This window comes from Mustela nivalis (assembly GCF_964662115.1).
Source record: "Mustela nivalis genome assembly, chromosome: 15".
NCBI lineage: Eukaryota > Metazoa > Chordata > Mammalia > Carnivora > Mustelidae > Mustela > Mustela nivalis.
The window spans coordinates 56346651-56370976 of record NC_139034.1 but is presented as its reverse complement, the minus strand read 5'-3'; the positions used below and the strand labels follow the sequence as shown (position 1 = coordinate 56370976).

The 24326-nt window shown below is 36.7% G+C and overlaps 1 protein-coding gene across 8 annotated transcripts in view; it reads left to right on the top strand.

Annotated features, from left to right (window-relative positions):
• KLF12 (KLF transcription factor 12) overlaps window positions 1-24326 on the top strand; it is a 512550-nt gene that overhangs the window by 345923 nt on the left and 142301 nt on the right. The window contains exon 4 of one of the 8 annotated variants that reach the window (XM_082701281.1): window positions 23480-23548. The exons of the other annotated variants lie outside the window; for them this stretch is intronic. Coding sequence (XP_082557407.1) covers window positions 23525-23548 — 24 coding nt within the window. The 5' untranslated portion in view covers window positions 23480-23524. The remainder of the gene's footprint in view (window positions 1-23479; window positions 23549-24326) is intronic. 8 annotated transcript variants of the gene reach the window in all.

Genomic DNA, 24326 nt, shown 5'->3' with positions numbered 1-24326 from the left:
CAGGTGGAAATCAGATTCTGAAAGGATTACCTGAAATGTAAAAAACATTGGTGACCAAAGAAATTTGTAAATGTTTCATAAATATACACTTTCCTTCTTAAAGTAATACTATTAATATTTGATTTGTATGGTTGTTATTAAGTGAGAGAACTGAAATATTGAAGTACAGTAACAGTTAAGTTTGGAGAGAAAATTGGGAGTTAGTTTGATGTTATTTGTCTATGACCTTGTTTATTATGCTTGGTAAGAATTCAGGAGTAGCTACTGAAAGAATAGAGGTACAGTACACAATTTCCCAAACTAGTAGAATGGGGAAAAATTGTATAAGACAACAGCAAACAAAAAAGTGTGTAAGCATCTCTCTTTCTTATACTATACATTTTTTGACATTGAATGAGAACAAATAAAGACAGGACAAATAAAAAGCAAAAAACTAAGATGATTTTTTAAAAAGCCAAATATCACTAATCATAATAAGTGTAAATGAGTGTGGTAGGCTGAATTCTGGCTGGCCTCCCAAGATTTTCTGTCTACCCCACCCTAAGGTACATGCTAGTTGAACCTGTAAATGAAGGTATAAGCTACTGAAGCCTTGATTTTAGCCTACGATACCCCATGCAGAGCACCCAGCTAAAATTTGCTAGGTTCTCAACCCACAGAAACTGCAGGATAATACAATTCTTTTGTTTTGAGCCATGGAATTTTTGATGAATTGTTAAGCAGCACAAGAAAACAGATGCAGTGGACTAAACACAAAACCAAAAGATGGAGATTGTTGGTTTGGATTTAAAGGCACAATTATATGTGGTTTGTAATAAACACACCTAAACCTAAAAACAAGGATTGGAAGTAAAGGAATCATGACAGATTTACCATGGAGATTTATCCATTTTATTTAAGACCATTTAGACTTTAGTACAGGAAATATAATTAGGCAGAGATAGAGTTTCACTACATATTTTATCAGGATGATTTAACAGTTCTAAACTTGTAAGCAACTAAAAAAGCAGCATGAAAATATATAAAGCAAAACTGATTAAATGTAAAAAATTGAAAAACCCTCTATGATATGGGGGGAGATTTCATTATACCTTTGTCAGTTGTTTTAATGTCACATAAAAAAACTAATAAAGGTAATGATTTATGTAACATAGCTCTTAAGGTAAATGGAGTAAACAGAGATTCCTCCATCAACAATTTTAGAAAATAAGCCTTTATTCAAAAAATCTCAAAACTGCAAAAATGTACCAAAAATAGGGAATAAAACCAAGCCTAATTAGATTTCTAAAAATTCCTATCACACTGACTATTGCATTTATTAGAAGTTGTAAGGTAAAAATATAAATTTTGAAATTTAATATCTTAATAAATAACTCCTGAATCAGACAAGAAATCATAAGGGAAACTAAAAAAATATTTAGAATTGTATAATAATGGGAATACTGTATATTGAGATAATGTAGGATGCTGTAAAACTGTTATTTGTAACCCCTACTGGAATAAACGCTCGTATTAGAAAAGAAAAAAGCTGATGATGGGTGTCTACTTTATTATGCTTTATAGAGATTTATTTATTGAAATGTTTAATTAAATAAATTATTATTTACATATTATGCTTACCTATATTGTATTTTTTGCACAGGTTAAGTATTATAAAAGTAAATGTGATAAGAAAAAATTCTTTAATATTGAGTAGTTGGTGGACTAATTAGTCAATAGTTACTGTGTTCTCTTTAAATAAGTATTCTTTTACATATGATATATGAAAATTAAGATGGACAACTGTTGAGATAGTGGTAGTTTTGGAACAGTAGTTAGTAAATAATACTCACTGTTACTAATCATGTTTTTATTGTATATTTCATCCTTGAAATCCTTAACCAAAATCTGACATTTAGCAATAGCTCTAGATATTAGCAACGTGATAAGGGCAAAGAGCTATAGCTCTTAAAAGTTTTTTAATTTAATATTTAATCCAGGACATTTTTGTGAGGTTTTACTTAAAGCCATCGCTGTAAACTTTAGAACTAATGCCTGCTACTAAAGAAAATAATATAACTATTAAATTGTGATGGTCAGTTGTTCCACATGAGTAACTCGAACTGGTAGCAGTAAATGGTTTTACTCAGAGTAAGCCATTTGCCAAGTTGGTGTGTGGTATGATAGGGTGTTCCTGTCTGCTTCCCAAGTTTCACAAGTACTTTGCTTCTGTATAAAGTCAGTGCTCTGTGCTAAAGAAACAAGCCCATTATCGTGCAGATGATAATTCAGAATAGACTGGCATTGCTGCAGTTACATTTTCCTAAATAACTGAATTTATCGGTACTAAATTTTATTATAAAAAGGGCATCATGTCATTATATATGACTGTACTGCTTCTAGGAAGATTGATTAATTGATTTATAATCTATTCTAATTTACTGTAGTGCATAATTGCTTAAACTTATTGAATAGGCATGAAATGTTTCACAGGGGATACCCCCCTTTTCTCTTTTGATAATCTGAATGATTTACCTTTATAGAACTGCCTATTTTCCTCCCATAAAAAGCAATATATCTAGTATCCATAAAATGGTCCCAAGGTCAAATATTCAGACAATTCATAAATACCTTATCTGATATCATCATGGTGTGAAGCAAAGCTCAGTAATAAAAATTCAGAACTGCTGCTTCCTTAATAAGTAGTCCACAGCTCTGGAGGCTGCACTTGACCTCATCAGAATTCTCCCCTGTGAACAGTCTTCAACCTTGCCTTTTTCTCTGCTATAGTAGCCTTTGGTTCCCTGATGTGACTTTTCTAACCAAGTTCACTTGTGTTCATTTGCATTTTTAATGAATTATTTGCTTCAATGCCTTTTTTGAGTGGTGCCATGTGTTTACTATTCACATTATAAATTCTGAATATTTTCTTAATTTAAATGCTATAGTAGGGGTTTTGAATACGTAGTGTGAATTATTTCTAGACATTTTGAAACATATTACTGACATTCCATAACCCTACATTTTCTTTCCTCTAAGAATAATGTATTAAATCTTTTCATTTCACATATTTTTACTTGGACCAGAAATAGAACATATTCAAGCTCATGTTTTTTTTTTTTTTTTTTTAAATAAAATGGTGCACTAAAGAGTTCAGACTGAGCAAAGGTTTATATAGTTCTTAGAAACTATCTACAAAACAAATGTGAGCATAGAGAAAGAATGATCAATAGGGTTTTTAGTAACTCGAAATTTCCAGGTGCTTTGATCACATAACATTTTGGTCAGAGCCTTACACTGACTTTAAGCTGTGTAATAGGTAGTTAATTTCTAAATAGTCAAAACACAACAACCACAACAAAACTAAAGCAAAAGAAAATTTGACAAGTATTTTGAGAATTGCCATCTATTTTAAAATTAGGCTAGTAATAAAATGATAGAAATCTCAGACCATATTTAGTAAAGCTTTATTAGGAAGTTGCTCCTCAGTATCTGACAGAGGATTCTCTTGGCTCATTTCATGTTTAGGCTTATTCTCCCTTTTGTTTATTTTTAGAGGTTGAATCTACTAAAGTGAGTTCTCTCTCTATTGAAGTTCTCACTTAACAGGGAAGCAGAGATGAGAGCAAAATAGGTCAAATTGATCATTAATTAGATTGTTTTAGCAAGCTGTTATCAACTGGCCAAAACTAATAAAGATCACTCATTTAGATCAATTGCTGAATGCATTAGAATGTTCTATAGTAAAACTATGTGATGAGTTTTCACCTTTCATTTTAACATGATTCAACTTACATCTGTTATTACACACATGTGTGCACAATGCACACATACATAAACACACAGATTTGACATAATGCAAATTCTTGCTTTAGGCTTAAAACCATGAAAATATGATAGGTACAGAGGTCAATTCAGTAACCAAAGGAGATAATCAAGAAAGAAATAAGCAAATAGGACAAAGAGAAGCATGTAACAACAGCAGTTTCATTTTGTTTATGTATTCAGCAAACATTCTGGATATGGGGGATGTAACCGTGAAGGAAATAAAAATATCTACTGTGATGAAGTTTCATTCATTTCTTTGCCTCTGTTTTGATTTTCACAGTAGAGCCTTTGAGAACTTTGACTCCTAAAGACTTGACTGTTTCCCAGAATGTTTCAAAAATTTATCAGACAATGCTTTTTAAATTCCATTTTTTTTTTTTTTTTAAGAGAGAGAGGGAAAACAAAAAAACACAACCAGGGGGAGGGGCAGAGAGAAAGGGAGAGAGAGAGAGAGTCTCAAGCAGCTTCCCTGCTTAGCATGGAGCCTGATGCAGGGCTTGATCTCACGACCCTGAGATCATGACCTGAGCTGAAATCAACTAAGCCACCCAGGCATATCTATTAGACAATGCTTTAAATTTTTATTTTTATTTTTTTTATTTTTTTATTTTTTTAGTATAGTTGACCCCCAGTGTTGTGTTAGTTTCAGGTGTACAACAAGTGATTCAACAACTCAATACATTATGCTGTTCTCACCACAAATGCAATGACCATCTGCCACCATACAGTGGTATTACAATATCATTTTCTATGTCCTCTGTGTTGTACCTTTTATTCCCATGACTTACTCATTCCATAATTGGAAGCCTGTATACCCCACTCCCCTTCACACATTTTGCCCTTCCCCCATCCCCCTTTCCCTCCAGCAACCATCTGTTTGTTCTCTGTATTTATAGGTCTTAGTCTATTCTTTGTTTATTCACTTGTTTTTATTTATTTTTTTTAATTTTAATTTTTATTTTTTTTAAGATTTTATTTATTTATTTGACAGAGAGAGATCACAAGTAGGCAGAGAGGCAGGCAGAGAGAGAGAGGAGGAAGCAGGCTCCCTGCTGAGCAGAGAGCCCGATGCGGGGCTCGATCCCAGGACCCTGGGATCATGACCTGAGCCGAAGGCAGCGGCTTAACCCACAGAGCCACCCAGGTGCCCCTCACTTGTTTTTAGATTCCGTTTATGAGTGAAATCATATGGCATCTGTCTTTTTTGGTCTGACTTATTTCACTTAGCATTATACTCTCTGGGTCCATCCGTGTCTCAAATGGCAAGATCTCATTCTTTTCATCCTTTTTTTACGGCTGTGTAGTATTTCATTTTGTGTGGGTTTGTGTGCAGGATGTGTTTAAGTCACATTTTATTTATCTATTTACTGATGGGCAATTGGGTTGCTTCCATTTCTTGGCTATTATAAATAATGCTGCAGTAAACATATGGGTGCATATATCTTCTTAAATTAGTGTTTTTGTTTTCCTTGGGTAAACACCCAATAGTGGAATTATTGGATCATATGGTATTTCTGTTTTTAATTTTTTGACTAACCTCCACACTGTTTTCTCAGTGGCTGTGCCAATTTACACTCCCGCCAGGAGTGCACAACACTTTGTTTTCTCCAACTTCTTGTCAACGCCTGATATTTCTTGTCTTTTTGATTTTAGACATTCTATCAGAAAACACTTCCTTCTTTTCCTCATTCCAGGTAGTTCTCCCATACCTACTTCTTAAGGATATCTTGGCCAAGTGGGGTATCCAGTAATGGTTCATGACTTCCTACAGTAATTCCAGATTTATAGATTTATATCCATTTTTTTAGTTGGTGGAGGCTGACCCATATTCTGTGTTCTATCTTGGACACTGGTCCAGGTTCCTGCCAGGGTCTAATCTCATTATCTCCCCACTGCCAGTTCTGTCAAGAGTAATTGCCCCCTGCTTTATTATACTCGGTCTTCATGTAAGGCACTGAGGAGTCTTGGTAATCCAGAAACTGTCTGCAAAAACTTGAGTGTTTAGAATATTGAACAGATAACAACTTTAATCTTCTAGATAACAACCTTAATCTTCAGATAATGTGCACATGCTTTTGTTTAAAGGATCTGCAGAAAGGTCAAAACTAAGGGGTTGGCTCATGCATTTATTTCTTTTAGCTAACTTTCATTTTTTAAGTTGATATTATTACATTCACACAGAAAAGTGCCTGAATTTTAAGTGTGCTGTTTGTGAAATTTTCACAGAGTGAACACAGACATGTAATTGCCACCCACATAAACAAATAGGAATTTATATGTCCCATTCATATCCCATCATTGTCCAATTTAAAGAATCATGACCATCCAGACTTCTAAAATGGTAGTTTAGTTTTGCCTGTTTTGCCTGTTTTTGAATTTTGGCAGGTTTTGATAGCAAGTATGCCAATCTCATAAAATCACTTAGAAATGTGTTCTTTCTTTTTTTATTCTTGGGAAGATTTTGTTTAAGATATGGGTTATTTCTTAATTACTCCATAATAATAGGTTTGAAATAATTAATTCATAAAATAAATCTGGGCCTAGAGATTCTTTACTCAGAAGGTTAAGTTGATTTCTGCAATAGATACAGGAAACTTCAGGTTTTGCTTTTTTTCTTTTATCAGTTTTGGTCACTTGTTCCAAACAATTTCTCTATTTCATCAGAATTTTAAAATTTGTTAACATTACCCTGTTTATAACTCTATTTATAACATTCTCTAATTATGTTCTTAATGCCTGTGGGCTTAAATCCTGACATTGTTAATGGCTGCTTTCTTAATTTTTTTAAAATAAGTTTTGTTGCAAGTGTATGAATTTATTAGTTTGGGGTTTTGTTGAGGTTCTCTGTTATATATTTCTTTCTGTTTAAGTAGTTTTGCTGTTATGTTTATTATTTTCTTCCTGTTTTTATTTAGAATTAATTTGCTTTTCTTTTTCTAACTTCTTTAGTTCTTTAGATCATTGATTGTCCTCCTGTCTGCTTTTCTGATATATGGTTTTTTTTTTTTTAAGATTTTATTTATTTATTTGACAGAGATCACAAGTAAGCCCAGAGGCAGGCAGAGAGAGAGGTGGGGAAGGAGGCTCCCTGCTGAGCAGAGAACATGATGCGGGGCTCGATTCCTGGACCCTGGGATCATGGCCTGAGCTGAAGTCAAAGGCTTAACCCAGTGAGCCACCCAGGCGCCACCCTGATACATGTTTTAAGGGCAAAAAGTTTGATCTAATCACACCTTTAATTATATCCCAGTTTCACATATCCCATTTTTATTTTATTTTTTTAAAATATTTTATTTATTTGACACACAGAGAGAACTAGCTAGGGAGAGAGAGAGCACAAGCAGGGGGAGCAGGAGGCAGAGGCAGAGGGAAAAGCAAGCTCCCCTCTGAGCCAGGAGCCCCATGCGGGGCTCTATCTTAGGACCCTGGGATCCTGACCTGAGTGGAAGGCGGATGCTTAACTGATTGAGCCACCCAGGAGCTTCCCTATTTTTTTCAATATTTGTTGTAATTTCAGCCCATGGACTGACTTCAAGTTGTACCCCTTGATTTCTAAGTACTCTGGAATATACTACTTATTTTTTGGTAATTAGTGTTTAGCCTAATTCTACTGTGGCAGAGAACAGATGCTGAATAATGATAACTCTTAGGATTTGCTAAGACTTACTTTATAGCTCATGGTATGTTCAAATTCTGATAAGTAGTTCATGAGTACTTGAAAAACACTTTATTGGGAAGATCTTAAGCACATGTTCTAAAAGATCAAATAAAATAAGTTTATTAATTGTATTATCTTTATTAATTTTTATGTTCATACTCATTTTTTGTCCCTTGTCTTATCAGTTGTTGAGAGAAATGTGTTAAAATTCCATACTTATTTATAAATTTGTCTATTTTTCATTTCAGTCTTTTATATTTTTGCTTTTGGTGGGTATTTTTTAGGTGGATCCAAACTGAGAATTATTATATATAGAAAGAGGTCAATTTGTGACCTCTTAGTTTATATTAATTATTCTAGTTTAGTATCCATCTAGTTTACTATTATCCATCTTAGTTTGTATTAATTATTCTAGTTTAGTATCAACTTTTTTCCTAGTGTTTGTATAGCTGTACCAGCCTTTCGTGGCTTAGTGTTTTCCTAATTTTCATCCTTTTAGTTTCAACTTTTATATTCTAACATTCAAGATTTGCTACTTGTAGGTTGTTAAAAAATTTAAACTATAAAGATATGTAAAAACCCTAAAAAAGCTAGACTACTAAACTGCAGAATGTGGAGTATTTCACATTTAAATATACCATCTTACTCTGTGTTTTTTATTTCCTTGTAATATTTTTTTACCCATCCCTGTGTTCTCTTGTTAATCAAGAAACTTTCTTTTATTTTCCCTTTTATTATTAAACTTTGTAGCTTATCAGTATAAATATTATTTTATTACTTTTAATGCCATTTCCTAGGGATTGCATTGTCCCTTTGACTTCTTAATGTCCACCATAGACATTTTTCTTCTTTCTAGATAACACAAAGATGTTGAGACATTTTAACTCTCTATATCCCTCTTCTTCTTTGTCCTACATTTTGATAAAATTATTGATACAGAGTCATTATTCAGTTAGATTTACCTACCTATTTACCTTTTTATTTTTCTTAATACTCTTTATTCTTTTTCTTCCATATTTTTTATGGAAGGAAATTATATGAGATAATTTTCCTCAGGGCTGAAGAATTCTCTTTAGTATACCTTTTGGTATTATTCTCCTGGCTGTGAATTCTCAGTTTTTGTCTAAAAGGTCTTTATTTTGCTTTGACTTTTTTATGACAGGTTATCAGTTAGTTCATTATTTTTTCTTTTAGCAATTTAAAGATACCCTTCCGTTATCTTTTTGCTTTCACTATTTTTTTTTAAAAGTAGCTCTCTAGTCCTGTAGTAACTTCCTTGTCGGTCATTCTTTCACTGACTATTCTTGAGTATTTTCCCTTGGACTTAATATGGCTTGTGATCATAGAGATTGTTGAATTTACAACTTAATATCTTTCCTCAGGTTAGAAAATTCTTGGCCATTATGTTTTTCAGTGTTACTTCTGCCCTGTTTCCTATTCTCTCTCTCCTCTTTCTGGGCCTTCAGTCACATGCACATAGGATATATCCCATTATTTCTTATTCTTTTTAAGATATCATACTATCTGGGGTGCCTGGGTGGCTCTGTCAGTTAAGTGACTGCCTTTGGCTCAGGTCATGATCCTAGCGTCCCAGGATTGAGTCCCACATCGGGCTCACTGCTCGTGGGGAGTCTGCTCCATCCTCTGACCCCCTCCCCCATGCTCGCTCTCTCTCTGTGTCAAATAAATAAAGTCTTAAAAAGAAAAAGATATCCTACTATCTTACCTAATTCCCCATTCCAGTCTTCATTCTGGCACATTTCTTCTCACTTATGCTTCAGTTCATAATCCTTTCTTCTGCGGTGTCTGTTCTGCTGTTAAACACAGGTATCAAGTTTTCAATGTCAGGTATTACATTTCTTTTTCTTCTAGAATTTATATTAGGTTTCTGTGTGTATGTGTAGATTCCAATTTTGGAGTAATATTTTCTCCTTTTCTGTTTTCTGTTGTCTCCTAGTAGGACAGTTGATCTTAAAAAAAACTTTTTTTTCTTGTGGTGGGGAAGAGTGAGGGGTAGAGGGAGAAAGAGAATCTTAGGCAGGCTCCACGACCAACACAGGGCTCAATGTGGGGCTCAATCTCACAACCCTGAGATCATGACCAGAGTCAAAATCAAGAGCTGGATGCCTAACTGACTGAGCCACCCAGGTGCCCCAGGAGAGCTGATCTTGTACAAAGTACTCTGCCTTAGAAGAAATGAAATTTACCCCTTTCTTCTCACTCATTTTGTCTGCTATAAATTGTCTAGATCACTTTAGATTATTTTTTATCTTATTGCCTTAGCTCTTACCCATAAAGCCCTTCATGAAAAAGTTTTTCAATTTAATACATGCTTTGAACCAGTGGTGAAAATGTGTCCAGTCCCTTTTGAGATAATCTGTGGAGCTGCTCATATGTTACTTTTTTAGTCTAACAACAAGTACAAAGTCGTATTTAAAATTCACCTATTGAATTGACCATAACATTTGCTTTATTTATACATTCCTCTTTTTTTTTCTTGCCTTTATTCTCATTTTTAATTATTATAACAGCCTCTATGTCTGTCATCCTGTATTTTCTATTAGGGTTTCCCTGTGCTTGAACTTGGACAAATGAAGCCTTTAAACTTGTTGATTCTTATTACTCCTTAATGTTAGATTGAATTGAAAACTGTCATTCTCAACCAACCTTATGCAGAGTTGTCAACATTGTCTTCTTTGAAATCCTTGTATTTATGATCTTTTTTTATATACCACTTGTATGACACATATATTCCATCATTCCTCTGTGAACTTCTCATGCCAGAAAATTTACCACAGCCTGAAGGACGGACTTTTGTGTTGACTGATGTTCCTTTTGAACAGAATTTTTAGCAAGTCTTGCCTTGGCAGTCAGACTAACTTCTGAACTTCTTTGTAATCAAAGACCCTTCTGATTGGATATATTGGATTTATAGTCAGTAATGTTTTCCTCTACTCACAATAAGAATATTCATGTATCGGTGAACAGGATAAACCCTTTCCTTTAATCTTTTATAAATATACATCAAAATGTCATCTTTGTACTTAATCTCAGGGTATATTTGTATTTGTGAGAAAATATAGCATGAGTCAGGTTTTCTCCCCCCCCCCCCCGCTAAGAACCAGCCCCTTTTCCTATCATTGCTCATATTCTGCCTCATCTATTGACCAGTGAAAGCATCACAAAATTAATAGCTTATTAAAACTCAAATCTGATAATTCAGCTCATCAGTAATGTATGGCTTTGAAAGAAATGAATTCCTAATTGAAACACAAGGGGAAAGGGACAGTGCCATCTGTATGTCACCCTTCTACAAATCAGCAGATCTGCTGGATCCTTTATAAAATTATGGAGCAATTATTTAAGCCTGATTTACTGTTCAGAGTTGCATTGACAAGAAATTATCCAGGACCATCTTGTGCAAACCAAGAAAAGGATTTGTTTTAGTCTTCAATTACCTTTCCCCAATTGGTAATATTCCAGTCTCACAATCTCTTGTTCATAATTCTGAAATCCTTTAAAGTACTGAAAAATTAACATTTTAAAAACTCATTTAGAATTAAAGCCTGGAGTAAACTGATGTGTAGATCTCCATAGTCTCCATGTATAACACAGTGTAAATGCTTAGTTGTTTTACTGCAAAAATACTCAACTCTACCTCAAACCTGGAGGTTTGGAGGTGTGCTGTTACCTTCCTAAAATCCTAAACATATGAATTCAGAAACATATATGGCCCCAGTGGGGTTAAAACAAGAAATTGTGCATCTCTAATGTTTTCCAGTTAGTTTTGATAGTTATAATACATTATAATCCCCAGATGTTTTCTGCTGGAACAGATGATGGACAGATTTTAACATTTGACCCTACAATGTGTTATATTTGATTCATTGAATAATAAAGGCCATGTCATTTTACGGAAGGTAGATGGACATAAGCTGTCAGATGTAAGTAATCTCTAGTTTTAGCACTAGAGTAAAATAGATAATAGCTAGAACAACCACCAAAAAATACAGCCGCAACTAACTCTGTCAGGCAGTGTGCATTCAATAATTTAACCTTCCAAATTCCCTTCAAATGGTACAAATAGATACAGATATTAGCGTAATTTTTAAGTGAAGTACTGACGTTTAGAAAGATAAGCAACTTGCTTGTGGTCACAGAACTAGTCTGCTAACATCCACAACCTATGCCCTTTGCCCCTCTGCTATAATGTTGTACTATATCTTTTCAAAATGAATCATATAAGACATTTAACAAATGTGAAATACGATTTCGTTGATCAGCTCTTGATTAGCTCCATGTTGATTACAGGAAAAATGCTAATAGCGAATCAACTTCCTTTTGTCATTCAGCGTTTATCTGGGATCCTCCCTTCTGCTGTCACTTGGCTTGTGCTCAGGAAATACAAATGAATTTTAATACGAGCCTGAGAAAAAGAATATAATTATGGCGGTAAATCTGCTGGAATCATATAATGAATTTAAAACCCAGCATAAATGCTTTTGGGATTATCTGTCATTTGGGATTATTATTCTGTGATCCCTTGTAAGACTGTAGATAATTGAATGTTGGCTATTTTACTGCAACTGAAAGCACTGATGCTAAGAAGAGAATGAACCATGTGAATGTGAGCTCGCTTATTTATTTAATAATTAATTTGGGATTTCATCACAGGAATCATTTAAAGCCAAAAAATACCACAGAGTAACTTTATCTCATGGGAATCAAAGTTCTATTATTTGGATCAAAGAAGTGATTAATGTACCTGATTTTTTTCTTTTTTTTAATATATATTCAATAAATAATTGAGTGATGTACAGTTAGTGTTTTCTTAGAGATATTATAAGGAGAACTAATAGAGGAAAAATAATTCTGCTAATATACGTTCATGAAGTCCATGAAAGCTTCCATTTAACCTTTTTGACTTTCTCCTTTATGAAATGATAGTCTTTAAATTGCACAAAATGAAAGGAAAAAGTTTTAAGGGGGGTAATTACAGTGATTTTGGTCTTTCCTGATCTCCTGTAGGCAGACATGATCAAATCAGTCATGGGAATGAGTACTGCGTTACCTCCGAGGTCGGGCGGGGGTTGGGGGGGGGTTGTTGTCTCAAATGGCTAACGATTCTCTGCCTGTTGCCACTCAGCACCTGTAGAGCCTCTGGCACATTTCTTAACCCTCCTCAGCTTCTGTTTTTCTTCTGTAAAATTGGTTAATAATAATTTCCTTTATTGGGATGTTGTGAGGATTAAATGAATATACCATAACGCACATACACACGTCTGTATGAGATACAAATGACTTCAAGCCCTTATATCTGGTGAGGGTGATTCAGATCTGAGGCTTAGATTTAGCTGGCAGGAGCCATTGTTTGGCTGAGACCCAGATCCTTGCCGGAAAGGCAGATGCTTAATGGAGTTGGGACCATCAGTTGCATTTGTGATTTCAGCTCTCTGACCCAACCCCAAGCCCCCTTGGCCTTTACAAATACAAATATAGCTGAATTCTTCTTTTCTCTGTAGCACAAGTATGAAAGCCAAACAATTAAATATTTAAAAAGGAAAGCATATGAGCTCACACATATACAAGCATCTAATCTCTAGATCGTAAACTCCTCAAATTAATTTTTGTGTATATGCACTGCATGCTCACACTCCCATGATTTTTTTTTTTTTAAAGATTTTACTTATTTATTTGACAGACAGAGATCACAAGTAGGCAGATAGGCAGGCAGAGAGAGAGGAAGGGAAGCAGGCTCCCCACTGAGCAGAGAGCCCAATGTGGGGCTTGATCCCAGGACCCTGGGATCATGGCCTGAGCCGAAGGCAGCGGCTTTAACCCACTGAGCCACCCAGGCGCCCATGATTTTTAAGTGTACTACACACTAGGAAGTCCTGGGAATGTGGACATGCTAATGAGCATCCGTACCAATACCTTAACCACGCCCACCGAGATGCACATGCTGATGTTTGGACTGTACAGGTACATTTACATGGTAAATACATATGAGGGAATTTGAGGAGGAAAAAATGAGAAGAAAACAAAAGAATCCAAAAAAGGGGAAAACAGGATGGTAGAAGGAAAAAAAAAAAGATTGGAAAGAAATGATAGTTTAGTGTAGGGTTTCTCAACCTTGGCACTCCTGATCTTTTGTCTTTGTTGTAATCTGTCCTGTCACCCTTGCTCTCGATTGTGATCATCAAAAATATCTTCAGACCCCGGGGCCACAATTATCCTGGCTGAGAACTGCTCCTTTAGTGTAAGAACGAACGAACGTCAGGTCAGATACGAAGATGAAATTGGCGAACATGGAATGGAGCTAGGCCAAAGATCTTATCTTCTAAAATTAACATAAGGGAACTGAGCACAGTCAGCAAATAGGGGAAGAGGAGAAAGGGAAGGAGAATAAGATGTGTGGACAATGTGCCGTAGAGTTTGGAGGGAAGAAGGAGCGAGTCAGAGCTGGTGGTGTAGGACATCTCCCCTGAAGGGCTTAGAGTAGCCTTTTTTATTAATTACTGCAGGATGGAAAATTAACCAGGTCAGATATTTACATTTATCATCGTATCTCATTATAAAACTTATAATCTCCCTTTCATGTATTATTTCCTGATTGACAGAAAAAATACATACAAGAGCAGAACTAGCTTTGTGGAATTTGATAGACATAAAACTAAATTTTAGAAACAGAGAGAACATTATCCTTTAACTGTTATGGTAATCTACCTAGCAATTCTATCTGTGCATTTTCCAGTTGTCAAAAACAAAAGCCCCCAAAGGAATATACTTCAAATGAACAGAAACAGGAAGTGAGACTCGGGCTTTATTAGGTTTTAGGCCCCCTGGAAGAGTGCATCTTTAAACCCCTCTTTTAAAAATTATTTTGCAGTATCCCGAAACTAGTCCCTTAAAGTTCTATAGTGAGAGGAATTAATAAAATGGCAATTAATAAATTAAATTATTTTTAAATGAAGGAATGAGCCAAGAGAAATGTTCAACTCTAATATTTGTATATGATATAATTAAGTTAATGTATTTACTGTTTGTTAAGTTTTAGACATGGGGTAATTTCATAGATTTATTCAATTTTAGAGTTAATAAGGGCTTTAGAGAGCAACTGGAGCTTTACTAATGAGCTTTAATTAAGAGCTTACTGTGGACCAGCGACTGTGATTCAGGACTGCCAAAGAACTAGAAGAAATGGCGTCTTCATGGGCACCCAGGCTGGTTCGAGAAGGATACTTGAAGCTCCGAGTGTTTGGCAGAGGGAGGGCAGGATCTGGTTCAGGACAAGTGGAATCGGGTAGGGCTGGAGGACAGAAGAGGCCTAGGAAGCGGGCAGAAGCATACTCAGAGTCATTTTCATTAGAAATTAAGGGAAGAGAGACAATAAGTAGAATGGAACCTAAGCTAGAACTCAGGCAAGTGTGCTTTTTATAAAACCCCACTGCCTCTCACTTACTGTTGTTCTATTTACAAAAGTTACACCTTATTCCACTGCTTTTATCAGGAGATGTGCATCATTGGTCAAAAATATAATAATGTGTTTTTTTTTTTTAAATTTCTGAGTATTTGGCTTTAAAGTAAAGGGACAGAAGAAATTCAGTAAACAGCTGATTTATCCACTTAACATTCCCAGTTGTGCTACGTACAAGTCTTTTTAGGATTTATGATTTTCCATTTTATTCTGTCATGTTTTCTTATTTCTTTCAAACTTACATAATGTATAGTGTGGCCAGGGCACAAACTGTTGGATGCTGTTCCTGTTAAGAAAGATGTTTCTAGTTGCTGTTATTCTGAGGCTTACTGTGAAAACAAACAGGAACTAAACAAGAAATAAACACTGTGATGTGGGTAACTGATAGCCGCCTTATGCCATTAAGCTTGTTATGTGCCAAGGATATAGGGAAAGTGAGCGAATGCTTATTACTACACAGGTGTCCAAGCAGTGCTCATTTTTATCCTTTCTTCTTCAGTTGGATATTGCCACATACTGATTTCGCATGAACTGCCTTAAAAAATTTCTCCAGCGAAGACATGAGCGCGCGCGTTCTCTCTCTCTCTCTCCTTCCCTGTTCCAGGGCTGATAAGGGCAGTCCTGGGGAGGAAATTTAGCCTAGGAATTCCTTTTGGGTTTATATCATACGTCCATATATGGGGCCTCAGGTGATTCTTTCAACTTCTGTGACACTGTATTTTTTCATCTGTAGAACTGAAGGAGAAAATTCTGCCAGATAACACTGTACTAAATATTACATAAATGTTTATTTTTTTCTGCATTTTAAAAAAAATTTAAGTTTAATTTATGGTTATAAGGTCTCATACTTCTTTGAAGGTGTACTTGTTTTGTATATACACTGTGAAGAAGTTGATTTAAAGAGCACAGTTTTGTTTCCTCAGATTCACTTTTAATGACCTCCATTTTTTAAAGCACAATGTTGAAATAGTCCCTCTGCACATATATTTCATGTTTTCTGAATGCAATTCACTAAAAAGTGATGAAATGTCATTAAAGCTCTGGGGTTAGGGTTGGGGGAGCAGCTTCTCCCAGGACAGACATTAAAATCCTTCTGTGGAGGTTCTAGGTGGCTAAGTGGGTTAAAGCCTCTGTCTTCCGCTCAGGTCATGATCCCAGGGTCCTGGGATCGAGCCCCGCATCGGACTCTCTGCTTAGCAGGGAGCCTGCTTCCTCCTCTCTCTCTGCCTGCCTCTCTGCCTACTTGTGATCTCTGTCTGTCAAATAAATAAATAAAATCTTTAAAAAATAAAAAAAAATCCTTCTGTGGCGTCCTCCCATTTCTCAGACCGCGGTGCTAATTATATACTGATGTTCACTAAATACATATTGATTGAGGGAAAGCTTTTCATCAAAAACCTAAAAAGCTTTGTAGTTCCCATGCATTGGTATATAATTGTTTTCAGTAACTTCTCAAATATGAAAATGTTTTCCCGGTAAACTGTAATGCAGCAGCTTGGAGTTTCCAGAGAAATCCACAGTGTAAACCCCCTGGGTTACTGCCCTCACATACCTTTAGTTTCTGATTGTATTTAGCTCTTGTCTTTAGTTTCATTCCAGTTACATAGGTAGAGACCTGGTTACGTAGGTAGAGACATTAATTTGTGCAAAATAGCTGTGCCGCCCATCTTTTCAAAACTGATGGGAGGAACGCTCTTGGCAGATGGAGACTGCAGTAGAATTTGTGATTTTCTTCCAAGGACATAATGGCTCAGTGGAATCTAGGGAAAGCCAGATTAAAAATTAGAAATGCCTCTGTTCCTTTTTTCAAATATTTTTTCCTGAAAATATATTTTGTACCCTCCTTATAGGTGTATCTTGAAACATAGCACAGTTCTTTTTGTTTTTTAAAAGTACCACAGGTTCACTGTAGAAAATAAAGAAAACTTGGATTTAAAAAAAAAAAAAAAAGGAAATCTAGATCACCCACGAATTCACCAAGTGGAGAAACTATTATTAACGTTTCCACAGTTGTCTTCTAGCCTTTTTCTTATTTTCATATGGAAGTAAAAATGCTGGTGGAGGCAACAAAATTAAGCTTATTCTTTTATGTAGTTTTGTATCCTAACATTTTTTTAGCTTAACATCATAGAGATAGTATCCTCCGTGCCACTGAATATTGTTTCTCAAAGCTGGCTCGTCACTGGAGTCCCGTGTGATGCTTTTAAAACTACCGGCACCAGCGCCGGATCCCAGACTCACCGCATCGCTTACCTTTGAAATGTTGCCTGGATGATTCTGTTTTTAGCCAGGGCTAAAGCCGTTGTTTCAAACTTTCTTCCGTTTTTATGCCCAATCTGTAGTTTCTAATGTTTACTCCTACAAAGATAAAAATGAGTATCTGTGTATACCTGTTTGCCAAAATCCCTGATTACTATCTTTGTCTAACTACAAGTCCCTGCGTTGTTATCCTGTTTCCCCAGGAAGAAACTTTTGTACCCACCTCGAATATATAAGCTCATAAATAGTTTAACTTTAGCAGTTATCATATCTTCATGTATTGAATTAGTGATAAAACAAACCACACTTCATATGAACTAGTGTATACATTTTAGAAAATATTGAACTTTTCCAACTCCCCAGTTGTCTGTGATTTCATTCAGTATCTTTACATGCAGGTTCGACAGCAGTGCTGGTGTCCTCAGGAGGACCAGTTTTAAGTCGTCATTAACTCAAACACCTCATCTCGACCGCTTGACACACAGCACTGTTTACATCAGTGGTGATGCTGCGTCTGGGGTTTTTCTCCAAAGCCATCTAAGGTGCTTATGGCCTGAACTTGAGATGGTTGGCATGTATGTAATCTTCCAAACAGAACAACCGTCTTTTGAAAGCTTCTTTGTAGTACCAGCGCTTAAAATCGTGAAGTCATTCCACATCCACATTCCACAGGAATCATGACTAAGTGTGCTGAATTTCTTTCCCTCCTCCTGGCTTAAAGCATACATATTCTCTCTGGTGATTTCTGAAGGCCAACAAGGCAACACTGGTATTGATTGAAGATTTTGATTCCAAATATTATTCTGTTTGTCCCAAAATACAGTAATTAGAGGTAAGCCTGGAATGCATCCTGAATATAAGGTCACTCCCTCTCAGCTTGGGAGGGCGATGTGTTTGTGTGTGTGTATATACATGCATATGTATTGGGGGGGAAGAGGAGAGGGTGATGGCAATGCCCTAGATTCTTAAAAATGTTATATTTGTTTTAAGGTATTTAAGACTCTTGAGGCGTAGTTCAACAGCATTCCCGTAAATGTGTACCCAATTACCCTACTAGCCATAAAGTGTCTATTTTACTACATCCTTGACAGCATTACTATTAAGGTTTTTTTTTTTTTTTTTCAGTCCTTCTCTCATAAATAAATATCTCAGTTCATCTCCCAACTGAGGTGTCACCCATTGTCATTATAAGTATCTCCTGATTAGCAGGGGTCCTGGGTGGCCGGCAGGTTCTCTTTTTCTGTTGCATGTCTTTGTGCTTTCCTGTTCCCGTCTTTGTCATCTCTGGGCCTCCAGTCTGACCCTTCTCCCCTTTTCCTTATATGCATTTCCTGGTAGGTATCATCAACAGGGGCTTGAAGGACCCGCCGTTGTCCACATGCACGTGGTAATCATGTACACCTGTGTGTGCCCCGTGGCGATTGCAGTTAAATGGGAGAAACACTTATAAAACCCGTGGTCACTTTCATCGTCCTTAGACCTGTGTGCATCGAAACCTCATTTAATGGGAAGCCGAAAGATGAGGCTAAAAGTGTGGGTTTGTATGAGAGCATTTTAGTGACTTTGTAGTGAGCTGAGATAGAATTAAATCATGAGTAAGTTTTGGGGCATTTCAACTCTCTTACCTGTCTGCTTGTGCCATTTTCCCACTGCAGCCGCCTCTGATTCCAGGGTACATGGGAAAAGGTCGATTTCCATCGTCTTTGCCATTAGACTCGTTTTGGCCTTGTTGGTGAATTCTCTTCATAGGCATTTTCTCTAAGAAGGGGAGGATATGAGGCTATTCTTGCCCATTAGCTTGCTGTAAAGACCCACATTTTGTAAATATACCCCCTTTTCCATGAAAAGATGGCATTTTAGCTTGATGTGTTTGTAATGTGTTAGGGTTTCTAGGTGTATTGTTTGGCTTTCTCATCCTCTTCAGGTCAAGTTTTCTTGTGTCGGAAATTCGGTGCACTCCACCACTGTGAGGTATCATTATGAAATAATGACTAGCAAGGTCCAACTGGTAGAGGAGAAGACTGATCTATTTGAGAATGGGAAAGTTCATGCGTATTTTAAAATCCGCAGTGAGCACAGGGACGTTTGCCTCAGTACCGGGCGTGAGTCTGTAGTCTAGGGTAAAGATTCCAATGAACGTTTTTTCCCCCCAAGAGTCTATCACACATGTTTTTCTTTAATGCATTGTGAATGTGAAACTTTACTAATGTAAATCAGTCACTGCATAAAACCAAAGACCAAAAAGAATTCTAGCCATGAGGTAGAAAACATAAGCCTGAAACAGTGACTTCTTCTTCTTTTTTTTTTTTAGATTTACTAATGCTGTGATAATACTTTTGGTTTACTAATTTTTGTGAAGAATGATAAAATATAGACAAAACTGGGTCTCATCAACAGCATTAATATTGAATTCAGTTTCCTACAAATAATGAGGGGGATTTTTTGTTTGTTTGTTTAGTGCAAATTTAGAATTACAGAATAATTGGGCACATTGTACCCAAACATGCCATATTCCTACCTCAGTCCCACCCCTAGTATGAAGTCTTGTGTTAGTGCAGCACACTGGGGACAGTGAATGACTTAATTTACCTGTATTGATGACGTTAGTACTGTCACTGCATTGAGGCTGTTCACTCTATGCAGTTCTGTGGGTTTTGACAAATGCAGGGCAGCACGTGTCCATCCGCCACCGTTAAGGTTATGTTATGTTGTGTTATGTTATGTTGTGTTACTGCAGTAACGTACGGATGAGTTTCACTGCCCTCAACACCCTTTCCTTACTCGTCCCTCCCCTGCCTTCCTCCAAGCCCCTGGCCACCACTGATCTTTTTACTGCATCTATAGTTTTGTCTTTTCCAAAATGACATATAGTTTGAATCGTACGATTTATTTTTAAGACATCTTTGCATGCTTTGTAAGGCTCAGTGTGACAGCAGTTGTTTAAAATTTAAAAAAAGGGGGGGGCAAAACTGACTTCCTAGACTTCATTTTGACCTTTGTTTTAGGGACACTGCTTCTTTTAGATCATTTGGCCAGGGAAATAGGATTTATGTGGCTTAGTATCCTCCGCACTATATTCGTGCCTAGCAAATGTGATGAGTGTTCACTGATTATGTTATGTGGTAAAACAAAATGTTATTTATTTGCTCAATATCGGTATGTTTACATGTAACACATAACACATTATGTTCATGTCCAGACATTTCTGTCAGTCTTTTCGTTGCTTCATTTCATTGTCTGCTATTTAAAAAAAAAAAAAAAAATGCGTTCACTGCATCTCCTCTATCCTTCCCCACCCTATGGCAAAGGAAGCCTCCCCACCTCCTCCCACCCCAACTTCCCAGCACACACGTGCCCAGCTGGAGTTTCAGTTTGGCGGTCCACGGTTCACATAGCTTCTGATTGCTTTGGATAAATATTATGAAAGTCCTGGGAAATAAATAGGTCATAGAAAAGCATGACAACTAAGAAATAGGAACATTTGAGATGAATGTAAATGTGTATTGAATCCTTTTTTAAAGGTTTCCATTTTATGGGTGGTGTGTCTGAAGGAGGGTACTTGTTACAATGAACACTGGGCGTTAAGTGACGAATCACTAAATTCTACTGAAACCGGTATTAAAGCAGAAGTAAAATTTTGAAAAAAATTTTATCTACCTATTTATTTATTTATTTTAAAGATTTGATTTATTTATTTGACAGAGAGAGAGACGCAGCCAGAGAGGGAACACAAGCAGGGGGCATGGGAGAGGGAGAAGCAGGCTTCCCGACGAGTAGCGAACCCGTTGTGGGGCTCAATCCCCGGACCCCAGGATCATGACCTGAGCCGAAGGCAGTTAATGACGGAGCCACCCAGGCACCCCTGAAAATATATTTAGAAAGAAAAAAAATAAAAAATAAAAAAGACTATCCTTTTCAATTCAAATGCAAAAGCCCCCAAAACGTAAATGTAATAGCACATAGTCTATTATGTTATGTGTATGTTCTGAATTTTCTGAAAGAACCAATCACATCTTAAACTAACACTTGAGATACTGAGGTAACACAGTCAATATTCCTTCAGCTTACCCTCCCCCTTCTTGCAGTGGATAGCTCATTTGATACTTTCTGAGCCTAGGTACATATCGTCATGGTAGAATATTTCCAGTTATTTCCTTTTATTCTCTCATCTGTAGTTTTAGAGGGTTGAGAGTTTATCTCTCCTTTTCTTTAGTATACTTCGCTTTCATTTTTTTGGAGGGTGGCGAGTCTTATAAATACACACTTTGGGGCATCTGCGTGGTTCAATGCAGTAAGCCTCAAACTCTTGATTTCAGCTCAGGTCCTGCTCACACAGCCCTGGGACCATGCCCCACTTTAGGCTCTGCTCTTATGGGGAGTCAGCTTGAGTTTCTCCTCTCCTTCTGGCCCTACCCCTGTTCCTCCCCGCAAGAAACACATATTTATGTAGGTGACCACACACACATGCTCTCTCTTTCTCTCCAAAATAAGTCTTAAAAAAAAAAAAAAGACACAAATCTATAGTATTTGCATTTAAGAGTTTGCCCTTGAACAGGTGGACTGAAACAGGGTGATCACTGGGCCGAAAGCAAGACAAACGATGACCAAAAGGGCATGTGTAAGATGAATCTTGGGGGGAAAAAAAAAGGCTTTCCTTTTTAGGGTGGCTGGGTTACTCAGTCGGTTAAGCATCTGCCTTAGGTTCAGATCATGATCCCAGAGTCCTGGGATGGAGCCTCCTTCTCTGCTCAGTGGGGAGCCTGCTTCTCCCTCTCCCTCTGCCTCCTGCTCCCCCTGCTTGTGTGTGTGTGTGTGTGTGTGTGTGTGTGTGTGCGCGCGCGCTCTCTCTCTCTCTCTCTCTCTCTCTGTTTCTGTCAATAAATTAAAAAAACTTGAAAAAAAAAAAAAAGAAAAATAGGCTTTCCTTTTTAGTAAAATAAAACAGAGAAGAAAGTACAGTGTATACCCTGTTCACAAGTGGTTGTTTGGTGACATATACACTCAGAGCAAAAATGGCCAGAGGTGTTTCTTGCTTGCCTTCAGCATTGTGCTTTGTGTAAAAAAAAGAATGTAGCTCCTTAATTAAATGTATTTCCATCTAAAATAATGCTGTATAACTTAAAACTTCCATGATCAAGGATATAGAATCATAGATAGAGCTTATTTCCTTTTTTACATGAAGTACACAGTACATTTCCTTAATTACTTCCTGTAAAAAAAAATGTTGAATTTAATTAATCACCAAGTCAGAGAATGAAACTGACATAAACTTTGAGACACAAGAAGAAAATAATGTTGTGCTGTTTCATTCCTTGGTAAGACTGGTGAGCATCTCAAAATAATTAACATAACTATATATTGTCAGAAAACTGAACTGTGGATTGGTGTAAATCATTTATATTGTGGAATTAACAAATGAAACCAGTTAATTAGAATGTAGTCCACTTTACAGATCATCCTATGGGTCAATCTAGTTAAGCACAAAAATAGAAAATTTTAAGATTTTATTTATTTCTTTGACAGAGAGAGATCACAAGTAGGCAGAGAGGCAGACAGAGAGAGAGGAGGAAACAGGCTCCCTGCTGAACAGAGAGCCCAATGTGGGACTCGATCCCAGGACCCTGAGATCATGACCTGAGCCGAAGGCAGCGGCTTAACCCACTGAGCCACCCAGGCGCCCCAAAAATAGAAAATTTAAAAAAACAGAACAGTGTCGCATGACTGTCTTCTATATTTTAAGAGATGTGTTTGTTTAAAATCACGTGGACCCTAAAAGTCCTGTACTATTTTGACTTATTTAGCTACTTTTGTAGTGTATATATCTGTTTGGTTGATTAGTGAACACTGTACCTGTGCAATATAGTGGTTGCATTTCTGCAATCCCGCATCAGAATATCTTTTGTGCGGTGCATCGAGTCAAGTTACTTCTGAGAGTCAGAGTCATAGATTAGGTTGTGTTGGGATTTTTAGTTCTGGTTTTTTTGGGTTTTTTAAATTTTTTTTAGATTTATTTATTTATTTTAGAGATAGAGCTAAGGGAGCAGGAGAGGGAGAGAGAAAGAGAAGCAGGCACCCCACTGAGCACCCCGAGGCTGGAATCAAGAGTTGGCGGCTCACCTGACTGAGCCACCCAGGCCCCCCTGGAATATTTAGTTCTGAGAGGGGGAGCTCGTTTGTTCCTGTCCCACCCTAACCGGTATTACTTAAAAACACTTAATACCCTTAATACAATCTATAAAACAATTATATGAGTTTGGAATTATATTGCTCTTTTGTAGGTAGATAAACTCACACCTAGAGAATTTTAATGATGATATACCAAGATGGCACAGCTAGTAAGTGACAGGGTAAGTCCTGAATTCTTTTGTGTCTAAATCGAATTTTCTTTCTTATAAAAACCACACTGCATGCTTATAAAGCAAAGGTGATCCTAGCAGTTAAACCATGAGCTATGTAATGTTAGGTGACTTTTATAATCTTTTTTCTGAAAACTACCATGAGATTATTTCTCAACAAGTTTATAAAGATAAGATGAGATATAATTTGTTTAAATGCTGGCTGGCTGGGTGAGTAGATGAGTGACTAGATTAAGTGGGTAGTTGGGACACACTGTGTGTGTGTGTGTGTGCGCGCGCGCGCGTGCGCAGCACATGTGTGTAAATGCTCTGCTTCTCTAAAAATCCCCGGGGCCATTAAAGATGAAACAGACGGCATGTAAATCTTGGATAACACTTAACAGAATACTGTCTAAGCAGCCCTCAACCATGACTACACATAACAATCTCTGGCGGGTTTTCCAAAGATGAGATTGTGTCCAGACATTTTTTCCTCTCTTGTTAAGATTACCAAGTGTTTAAAAGACATGACCAATATTGAAAGCACTTTTTAGTCGTTGCCAGAGCATAATAAGATTCAGCTGCTGATAACGGCTGACTATAGGAGACACATCCAGTACTATGGGTACCGGCATTAGGAAATTTTAGATTCATTTTTATATTCACTCAACGAAACGCCTAAAGCTTAAGTTACCTTTTAAAATATTTGTTCGGGAAAAACTTTATCTTGTTAGGAAAGCTCACGTGTAATCCCCAGATCACTGAAAGGAATATGTTCACTAGACTATTA